Source organism: Ciona intestinalis, chromosome 7, assembly GCF_000224145.3.
Source record: "Ciona intestinalis chromosome 7, KH, whole genome shotgun sequence".
Lineage (NCBI taxonomy): Eukaryota > Metazoa > Chordata > Ascidiacea > Phlebobranchia > Cionidae > Ciona > Ciona intestinalis.
In genome coordinates, this window is record NC_020172.2 from 6,036,531 (window position 1) to 6,047,644 (window position 11,114).

An 11,114-nucleotide genomic window follows, 5' to 3' on the forward strand; every position below is an offset into this window, starting at 1 on the left:
CGTTTTTCTCTCCCCCCTTCCCAGTCATGAACTCCACTGAACACAACTTTAATCTGTTCAGATATTTCTTTCGGCTTTGCAGCTTTGTGCAGGGAAGTGTGGAGCAAAACATCTGGATGATCAATATTGTATTTCACTAATTGAGCACGTAAGTGGTTTGTTTTTAATTGAGCTTGTTGACCGTTGTAGTAAAAGTAAAAGATTAATTAATATTATGCTAATTAGTTTAATAGGTGCTCACTCATTAGAGCTTTGCTCTCTTGTTTTATTATCAATAAGTTTAACGCAGTCTTAATCAGGAAACTTTTACGAGTTGTTAACCTATGATTTGAGTTTCATGACTTGTAATCTCATTCAAAGGCGGATCTAGGAATATTCTGACGGGGTGTTCACAAGAAAATGTTGAACTATTAGTTGCAAAGGGTCGTATTAATATGTGCGTAAATTAACCTGTAAGTTTTAATTCACCACTTTCATCCCCCCACAGTAGCAAGTTTTTTCACTTACTTCCAAGTACAGAATATATTGTATGATCTTTAAACGACGTTTTGATTTTTCTTCTTTTTTCTCCCAAGCCCGACCACGAAAACTGTAATGCCAGCTTCTTGGTGAAAAAACGCTTCACAAATTCTCTTATAGTACTTCGAAGAGTGTCTCTCTCCACTACACCAGCCAAAGCAGAGAAATTCTAAAAAATACCTTAATGAGAAACAAACCAACAAAATATTATGAAATTTAAAAATAGGAAAGGTTTCAGACAAAACACAACTATACTTTTACTTACATTTTCTTGATGAATCAACTGATTAAGTTCTTCCAGTGTGTTTGCAGGTGCAAAATTAATGTAGCTTCTTCCAGCGTGGGTTATTTCTTTGATGTTGTCCATTTTTTTGTGAAGTTTCATTACGTTTCTTTGAATTTCTGACATATCTGTTCTGATACACCCAATCAGATGCAAAATATTGGAGTTTTGATCAGCTGCCTGTATTTTACGTATTTTTTCAGGTGTTGGGGCCGATGTATTCAGTCTGAAAAAGTTATTTGCCGAATAACTGACACACAAAATTTAAGATGAAAAAAGAACCACTTAGGCAGAAAAATCCAAAAGAAATGAACTATATACTTTATACAAACCTTTTGCGTATTGGTTCAGATGGTGAAACTGTATGTTTTACGCAGTATGATCCACCAGGAGTGTGATCTAATGTCTGCATTTGTGTCGGTGAAAACATTGTTTGGAAGTCACTGTCACTGCCCGCTTCAGAGGAGCCCACATTCTTTAGCGTGTGTGCTTTTTTAGTACACCGTTCAAATGTTCCTAAGAATGTTTCCAAATAATTTAATCAAAGACTTCGTATTCAACAGCAAGAAAAGTAACAGCGTTGCATTACCTGCTCCACAAAGTATTCGGCATCTATAAGTTGTCCAGTCAGCTTCTGGACGTTTTACTTGTTTGACCAACGTCTGAATATTTCCTGATGGTGGCCATTGACATTCTGTTGAAGAGAGCATCCATTCTCTACATGCAATAGCGGTCTCTCTACCCTCAACAAACTCAATGCATACAAAACGTTTCATTTCACAGATATCTACTATAAATTACAGCATTGATAAAATACCTGGAATAAGTAGATTAGGTTAATCAATAACCAATGCAAAATAAAACATTTCAAAACAAAGAATCAACTCAAGTACTGTGTATCATTTCCACTGCAACAAATCCCTCTTCAAGGGGCAGCAAAAAACATTTTACAATGCGATCGTTTAAAGATATTACATCCAAATGGCTGCTTAATTTGGAAACTTTAAAAACACCCACAGACTTAGAATGAATGGGACGCCTAAAAAGATTTTTTAATTTTTGATATTTTTGAATAACTAAAAATTGGTCATTGTTACAAGAACAAATGTCAACAACTTTCGAAATCGAGTTTTCAAATCTGATTGTACAATCTGCAACTGACTTTACAGATAAAACACTGTTATTAAACAAGTTGGCTTTTTTGTAATGATTGACAAATAAATCTTGAAACTGGGGCAGGTTTTGACCAACACCACTCTTAACAACACCAGACACATGGCCCTTGATGAAGCTTTCATCTTTAAACTGAGCTGTGGCAACATTATTTTCATTTTGATGATGAATGTAGCCACTCACTTGTTGTAAGGGTTTATACCCAGAGTGCAAACACTTTTTTAAAATGCCAAGGTAGCTTTCAAATGGAAAACAACTGACTTGGTCAAGAGATCCAAAAAGTTGATAATCTTGTGCTAAATGTGAAACACTGTGAACATTATATGAAATAAAACTACTGCCATAAAGAACAGATGCATCTTCACAGAATTCTGCAAGTAAGACGGAAACAGCTTCAGTTTTATCATCTGGAGTCAAAGAATTGATCAAAAACCGCATCGCAACACAGAATTTAAGAAAATGAGTGTACCGTTCCTTGCTTATTATTCTTCTGTCTTTCAGAATAACCATCCCGACGTATAACATAAACAGACGAAACTCTGCTGCTTTCCAATACGACAATTCAGACATTGGTCGCATCTTCCGATTAAACTCAACTGGAATGTAATCACGAATATCTAAAATTTTCTGGTTTAAACTTTGTATAGAAATCCTGGATAATTTGGCTTCATAGTGAGGTTTAATACCTTTCCACCACATTAAGAGTCGCTTTGTGACACCCAAACAACACATGTGCATATAATCAAGAATGAAATGAGACACCATTTTAACACCATGCTGAACCAGCACCGACGTCCCTTTGTGGTGCGATTGATGTATTTGCAGATTAAAATTTGCATTAGTCCTTGGTGAAGCACTGTTTGTATTGTTAAAAGAAACATGACCAGAAACCAACTCATATGAACCATGGACAGTACAGCGCTCACAGCTGTTATAGCCAGAGTGAGACTTTATGCATTTTAAAGCAGAGCGACAAGGTGCATCGCATATATAAACCTCACTTTCACTTATCTTAAAAGTAAGGTTGCCGCTTTTCAGGGGTGCAGATTTAAGACTATTTACATCGCGCAAAAAGTGTTTTAAATACAAATCATTTGAAGGTAGCTGTCTGTGTTGTGACTTTTCGCTGCTGTATACACCAACACAAATTGGACGCATAGATAACTTGTAAACGGAGACCAAGATTGGATAAAGTTTGTAGTCTGGGGAATGTTTAAATAATGGCAACCCATCAATGTTTACAAGTAAACTATATGAAACCTCCCCACAAAGTTGGTGATAGTTGTAAAGAAGAATATTTTTTAAAGCTGGAATCCAATTGTTGAAATAAACATACAATCCCCCTTCCATGTTGGTGTAAATTAACTTTGGCCTCGCCAACAAGTACTTGATTGAACGTGGAAGATCCGGATACAGAGGTTGCAATCTAACAAGCAATCTAGAAACTGCAGCTTTTGGCACGTTTGTCTCCATCAACGCCCAGTTTTTAAGAATATTAAATATTTCTGAACAAGTATTAAAGTCAATTGAGGTTGAATGTAACTGCTTAACCTCTGAAATATCCTCGCTGCTGCTGGATGAACTTTCTAACAAATTAACATCTAATACATCAACGTCACTTTCAGAACTAGAAACTGATGAAATGTTCGCGTCACAAAAGGTAGAACTTTCATTATAGCCAGCTACATCGGTATTAAGTCCAACTTCATGTGATTGACAACGCTCCTCTGGGCTAGATGAAGTTGTGCTTGGAATCGCAAGAGCCTTTCTTCGTCGAACCCACTGTTGTTTTCTTGACAGCAGTTCATATGGTTTATAGAATGTCCTTTGAGTTTTCTTCCGAGGCATAATATTCCAGCAAACAAAACACAATGTAAATATAATTCTTATCTATCCCTTTAATAAAATAACTATGGTTATATTAATTGACAGCAAAGAAACAGAGGTGCAAATGTACAAGGCTTTATCTAGTTGGGGTGATTGGTTGGGAGTTATTAAATGTTCAACACTAAAATGAGGGACAGAGAGAAACTATTTTCCCTCTGTCCCTACTTTTAGTGCTGTCCGTTTTGTTCAGACGTACCACCCTGAAAATGAACAGCAAATTAAAGAGCATTGGTAAAAAGTTGAATGTTAATTTCAATAAACTGAGAGAGCAACAATTTAATTAAAATATTGTAATTTGTGGAACTAATGTAGCGGGGAGAGTACGACAGGTGGTGTAAGGGTATCACCTGTGCCGCCCACACTAACCCCCAACTTCTTTTCTAATAAAATATACAGCGGGTATTATTGACCAAAAACTTTAGTCAGGCAACTCAACTATAACGATGCCTTCTCAAAAATAAACCTTTTGGAGATTTTGTTAATATATAAAAACAATAGTTTTACGGTTCCTAATTTCCCGCCAGATAATTCAATAATTCAAAAACAACTATTTACAGAAAGCGCGCGAAACACAGAGATCCCATTAACAACATTACGTTTATTTCACTCCCCTTTCTCCTAAACCGATTCGTTCGTTCCTTCGATCATATTTTAGGCATCTATCACCCCAGTCCCCAATGAGTGTTTATTTAAAAGTAAATATGCGAGAATATATTATCGGTAAATCTGTTGCGCAATCAAAGCTAAAATCCAAAACCGCGCACACACACGTCGTGTATTTGAAGTTACGATTCCTTTGTTTATAATTAGTAGCTTTTTCGAAACCATTGTTACGTAAAATACATATTTGTCTGCCTGATAAGTTGGTCTTACTGCGAGGATGCCAGCTTTATACGCGAAGTTCGCCGTTTTATAATGTAATAGCGTGGGGGAGGATGGGACACCCTTTCATTCTATTTTCTCGCCCCATTTGGTAGTAAACAAAGAACATTCAAAGAATTATAAAACCATATCCTCACGACCCCCATAGACCGATGTTAAGTATATAAAACACGATCAGGATGTTTGGATATTATGTGCTGAAGGTGTCCCATCTTACCCCAGAGTAATATACGCTTGTTTTATCCTAGTTTTACATGTGATACGCCAAAGATAAAATCGACCATACATAATCGAGGAAACGCCATAGGCAATCATGTATGTGCCAAAGATAATCCACATGAAACATCCGACTGGGATAGTTGATTATTTGTGAGTTAACACCTACTTGAGCCATTTTTTTTTTCAGAATTTTCTTTAATTTCTTGAACTTTTTTTTATTTTGCCGTGTTAAGCCCGCAACGTCAAAAAGTGAAAGAGTTTCAGGTAACCGGACCACTTGAGACGTGAAAGAGTTCTGGTTTCCGCATATATAGACATCTTCTAATTGGTTTATACGGTGTCGTGATATATTCGTGCTTTTAGCATTTATTCTTTAATCTCGTAATTGAAATCAAATCATTATATATATTTATAATTTTTAGACTAAATTTTTAGATTTAAAACCGCATATTTTTACCGTTTGATCAAAAGCGCTAAATTCAATATGCACCTTAAACTTTAATTAAATGATTGCACTCTATAAACTATTTTGAACTAGACATAGTTTTGTAAACCATATTATAAAAGCCTTTATGAAATAGCTCCCCAAATGTCGACTGGGGTGTGTGCAGGTGGGCGTTCCCGACCTGCCGTTGACGTGATATATTCGTTTCGACTGATATATTTGTACCGGGCGCTATTGCGCATGCGCTGAGACTCTATTGTGTCTGCGCAGTAAGTCGGAACAAATACAATGACGACCTGGTCCAAATTTATAGTTTTTGATTTAAAGTCAGCAGAACTGAGTTGAGTATATGTTATTTGTAGCCTAGAAAAAACAAGTAGTACTAATTAATGGCGGCTGACGCTCTTAACCACAGTTGGTTCGGAATCGATGATGGCCGGGAGAGCAATACATAAATTGAACATATGTACAGCTAACATAAAATTTCTTACTCTCTTCTGGCTTTTTGAATTCCTTCATTGCTTCCAGTGATACGGAACAACTTCAGGGCCACCCTGCCCAGTAATGTGTGATAACAAACACGAACTTTACCGAAACCCATTGTTTCCCAACAGTCGTTGCTACGAATATGTGATTCGTAAATTCCTACTAAACCTATAACAGCAATTATTGCATAACAATTGGTAGTGTTTTGAACGATAATGGGTAAATATTGTATGCTACAAATGTATATGAACTTGTAATAACAGAAAATTGATAATAACTATTGATAAAGTTTATATTTTTGCTACACTGTTATTCGCACAAGCCACTTCTCATAAATTATCTCTAAGTGCAAATGGACTGAATTTGGAATATATTTTCAAAATATTATTTTTATATTATTTCAGTATATTATGTTTGAATAACCCATGAGGTATAAATTACTAAATTAAAAGCAAATCTTTCAATAGTTTGGCAATGAAAGACATACAAAACTACAATGTGGGGGAAGATGGGACTCTAAATTGAAATATATTTACATTAGCAGTATTCTGCAACTTGTAGTTAACCTACCGAATTTAACCGGCTGTGCTAGTTTCTTTGCCATGTAAACTTCATATATATAACGTTAAAACGATATTTTTTGTTCTTTTTATCTCAAATTAAAGTCATATTGACCCCTGCCTATTTTCCTCATGTTTAGATCTCAGTTTAACAAAACTAAAACTAGTTTTATGAGACAAAATCAAATTGTACGAAATATTCAAGTTTATTTTATGAAGCTATGAAACTAGTTTAATCGTTCGCACACGCAAACTAAAAAAATCTTTGGCTTTACTATGATTTAGCGAGCATTCAAAATTAGCACCTTACTATTTCGCATTCTTTACCTGTTCAAAGTATACTGTTTCTATTTTTCATATTTTTTTTAATATTTAAAAACAATAACCGGCTTTGACGCGGGTTTTAAAAAGTCGTGATAATACTGTCGAATAATTCTGTAACCTTATTTTCCTGTTTATCATTAAATGGGGATCCGTAAAAAGAAAATGAAAAAAAAGTCTCGGCTGACAATGTGTCCCTTCTTCCCCCACCCTACTACACATTCAATTTAAACCCCATACGAGTATATTATTTAAACTCTGTCAGACAGAGTCACGTGTCTGCTTTTGTGTTAAAGTTGTTACAACTCTTGGTAACTATGGTGGCCTTTACCAAAGTAAATAGATAGCTATACAATATCTAAAGATGTTCTTTGGCTATAACGGCAGGTATATGAAACACAACCCATACAGAGAGCCATATACAAATACCTAGTAGTCCAGCCCAATTTGAAGAGAAATTTGAACTTAAAAATCAAATTTAAAAGCTGGAAAGTCTAAAAAACATGCGTAAATTGTTTTCTCTATTGAAAAAACTCACAAACGGGATTTAGAAGCGCTGAATTTGTGATTTTTAGTCATTTAATGTGGGTAATTTTATATATTTTTCGCAAAGAATGTTTGGTAAGGTAAGATATTTTACGCCTTCACACAAAAGGAAAACGTAAACAAAACCTAACAAGTTCGTTTAAATTCATTGCGGAAGTCAACGCTTTCGGACACACAAAGGCGACGCTACCTATAGCGTGCCTCCGATATTTATATTGGCAGCAGAGCGAATAGAATAGACACCAAGCGATTCAAGTTTGTTATGAATAGCACAATGTATAGATATATATATGGTGTATACACATGAAAGGTAACATATGGCCATAGTATGGGGGGAAGTAGATTGCCCGTACCAGGGTGCTACGGATAATTACACGCAGCCCTTATTACTATGGTGTAGCCCTGTAGCGGTTGTGTGTGCTTCGAGCACAGATTTTTATAGTTTATACCAAAAGATGTGTAGCTAGGTGGGGATAAAGGGCGAGAAGAAACTTTCTTCGGTTGAAATCGTGAAAAAAATGAAGATTGTGACGTCATCAATATATTTAAGTTGATTATGACATCACAGTCACTACATAATGGACGAATCGAGGATTCTGCTGAACCTTGACGCGCGGTTTCGTCGCAGTGGTAACAATGGCTTGTATGACGTCATAGTCGTCGTTGTCATGATGTCTTTGGTCTCAATATCGCATCCTACAATGATGTTTGTTACGTCATAGATATTTAAGTGTTACGTCACAATACCTTGTGGGGTCGTCCAATTATGGTTCGTGGACAATGGGAAGAATTTTCGTTTCCGCGGGTTCATTTTCCACGCTTGTGACGTCATAAAATTGACTTCTTTACCCTGATGACGTCATAAATTGATAAAATTGTGATGTAACATTGTATTATATTGTGACGTACCTGGCACGCGGGAAGGAGTATTGTGACGTCATCATCTGTCGTTACTGTAAGGAATTGTTACGTCATAAGACAGCAACCATTATGACGTTATATTTACCATTTGGAATAATATTGACAGCAGGTTTTAAAGCCGATTGGTTTCGGAAACGTTCGGCAACTTTCGGAAGCAAGTTCGGGTATTTGAAAGCCGATCCGCTCGTGGAAAGGGGGGTGGGTTGTTGCGTCATATTGCAGTTAATGATGTCATACTTGGAATAACATTGGTTCGCCGTCTTCGTGGTTGTGACGTCACAGACTGGCTCATTGTAAATTCGAAGCAAATGGAACGCCTGTGTAACAATAACAGCGTGTTTAACGACTGTTGTTTTGCTGCTAAATTCCTTCTCTTCGTTGTTTTAGTTAATTTGATCTTCGCTATCGTATTTAAAGTTATAAATATAGTTGGATGGGGAAAGACGGGACACCTTGAGCACATGATATCCAAATATCCTGATCGTGTTTTAAACAATTAACAACGGTCTACGGGAGTCGTGAGGATACGGTTTTATAATTCTTTGAGTGTTCTTTATTTACTACTAAAAGGGACGAGAAAATAGAATGAACAGGTGTCCCATCTTCCCCAACCTTACTATGTTTCAATCCTTAATATTAAAATCAATTTTTAGTTGTGTTCTAATCACAGAAATAAAAAAGAAAAGAACGTGCATCTCCAATGTCGGCAAAGGAGAGAGCATGATACACTCTCTCTCTTTCGCGGGTCGTTCCCGTTTACTATTGTAGTCAATGGAGTCGATGACGTTTTATGTAGTTTTTCTTCGTTTTTTGACTTAATTTAAAGTTATAGTGTAAAACAACTATTTTCTAATATACATATATTTCTTACAAATCGTTTGTTTAAAATTTTTAACTAATTTTTTTAAATAATTAAATTTCCTAAACAAGTGGTAAACTGTAAGCGTTACCCTACTAAATAACTAAACTGGCCTAATACACTTGAGTGGTTAGTGTAGTTTTTAAAATAAACAGGTAAAACCTTCCAAAAATACTATGCGCCTATCTTTTACAATGGAGACGAAGGAAAATGGGGACTGAGTTGGCGGTCACGTGAATAGAAAAAAGAATATATCACGGTTTAGGGCAATTGCGCGTTCTACTCTTTTTTATTTCTGTGGTTCTAATCGACTGGTGTTTATTACGTCACAAGTTTGATTGACACCTTCTTAGATTGAGGATTGTGACGTCGCCCTGATGACGTAGGTCGGTTCTTTCTTCGGGACTTCCCCTTCAATATGAATTGTGACATGTAGTTGCTACGTAATACTGATGACGTCACGGCAGGTAAGCTGGAACGAAAGGAAGTGACGTCATTGAACGGCTCAGTGGTTGGAGCAGCTACCAAACTAGGGAATTTGGGTTCAAGGCTCGTCGTTGCTATCATTGTGGGCGTATGTGTCCTTGGTAAGACACTTAACGGCAATTGTTGTAACCCAGCGGTCTCTAATTGGGTTTTCCGAATTGTCGGCCATACATCACAAAAAATACCCACCACGTGAAGATAAAAAAATCATTAATTTATTCAGTCGTTGGGGAGTAAATATTTCGATCAACATAGAAATCACATACCTTCCATCACGCGGAAACGGATACACGAAAGGTCGCTCCTTTTTCCAAATTAATTTAATGTTTCGAACAGGTTGATTATTTCCAATACTGCCAGCAAATTTATTAAAATCAATTTCTTTTGGCATTTTTTAAGTTTCTAACTTTAAAATTTTGCTAATTTGCATATTTTTTCCTATTTTTGTCCCCAAATAATTTAAGATATGACGTCACAATCCCACGTCAGCTGACGTAAAATAGAAATGTTATATATTTAAATTACTTTTTATTTTTTTGTTAAAATTCCGAAATTTTCTTGATAATTAAGAAACAATCTACGTTTTTAAAAATAATGTCTCGTTAAATTGATTTGTCTTCGTTAAAAACAAGTTTACAGCGAAAAAAACAGAAAAAACGGCCTATTCGCGTCAAATACGAAAAAATAATGGCGAGCCCACGAACAAGAAGAGTTTTAAAAGATTTAAAAGTAACGAATGGAAACAAGGTAAAATGTTTGTGTATTTATAATGTAATGACCCCCCTATGTTATCTGCTAACCACTATAGCTATAAACCGTATACGTAACAGCCATCCACTAACCCATATAACCACCAATATATTGAAAACATTTTACAATGGACAACTTAGACAACCCATTAGTGACCACTGGGTTGAAGCAATTGCTGTTAAGTGTCTTGTCCAAGGACACAAACGCCCACAACGGTAGCCAAATAACCACACTAACCTCACTGGGTATCGTAATTGAAAGTTACATTCGTTCACTCCCCAACCCCCTTTTTTCATCCCCAGTCATGCTTTGAATGCGGGACCTTGAACCCCCAATGGGTGTCGGTCACCTACGGAATCTGGATTTGCCTTGAATGTTCGGGGAAACATCGGGGGCTCGGGGTTCATCTGAGTTTTGTTCGTTCGACGACAATGGATAAATGGAAAGAAGCAGAACTTGAAAAAATGAAGGTTGTGTTCGATATTTATTTAAGTTTAATTATTGGTAATTATAAAAAATTATGATTTAGAACTCACCAAATTATCACACAACTTGTTGAGAAATTCAATTCATTGAACATCTAATTTATATGATTTCTATTATGGTTCAACATTTACACTATAAGTTCGATTTACTTCAAATTTTAATTATTTAATTCTAGATTGGCTGAAGTGATATTTTCAATTTTTGGAACTTATTTAATTTTTTTCAAGTTTATATTTTATTTGATTTCAATTTTTAATCCCAGGTGGGCGGAAATGATCTTTGTCGGAAGTT

The 11,114-nt window shown here is 35.9% G+C and overlaps 3 protein-coding genes and 1 non-coding gene across 4 annotated transcripts in view; 2 read left to right on the top strand and 2 right to left on the bottom strand.

Annotated features, from left to right (window-relative positions):
- Positions 1-366: 366 nt before the first annotated feature.
- On the bottom strand, positions 367-1,798 carry LOC113474374. Its single transcript, XM_026835138.1, has 5 exons — positions 1,392-1,798; positions 1,135-1,318; positions 785-1,028; positions 508-688; positions 367-407 (listed from the first exon to the last, which is right to left on the bottom strand). The coding sequence occupies exons 1-5, from the start codon at positions 1,576-1,578 to the stop codon at positions 367-369; spliced, it is 837 nt and encodes a 278-aa protein (XP_026690939.1). The 5' UTR covers positions 1,579-1,798.
- Positions 1,799-3,981: 2,183 nt separating this feature from the next.
- Positions 3,982-4,036, top strand: mir4200 (microRNA 4200). The gene has a single exon (NR_034596.1). It is a non-coding gene; the product is annotated as a microRNA 4200 (primary transcript).
- A 3,808-nt stretch (positions 4,037-7,844) lies between these two features.
- Positions 7,845-10,013, bottom strand: LOC113474394. The gene is made up of 6 exons (XM_026835295.1): positions 9,854-10,013; positions 9,447-9,573; positions 8,328-8,559; positions 8,231-8,274; positions 8,069-8,171; positions 7,845-8,017 (listed from the first exon to the last, which is right to left on the bottom strand). Exons 1-6 carry the CDS (start codon positions 9,976-9,978, stop codon positions 7,893-7,895), a joined length of 756 nt encoding a protein of 251 aa, XP_026691096.1. The 5' UTR covers positions 9,979-10,013; the 3' UTR covers positions 7,845-7,892.
- Positions 10,014-10,110: 97 nt separating this feature from the next.
- The window catches only part of LOC100179643 (ADP-ribosylation factor GTPase-activating protein 1), a gene marked incomplete in the record, with an annotated part of 2,729 nt that continues 1,725 nt past the window's right edge, over positions 10,111-11,114 (top strand). The window contains 3 exon segments of the mRNA XM_026835257.1: positions 10,111-10,334; positions 10,640-10,807; positions 11,086-11,104. Of these exon segments, the coding sequence (XP_026691058.1) occupies positions 10,275-10,334; positions 10,640-10,807; positions 11,086-11,104 (247 nt within the window).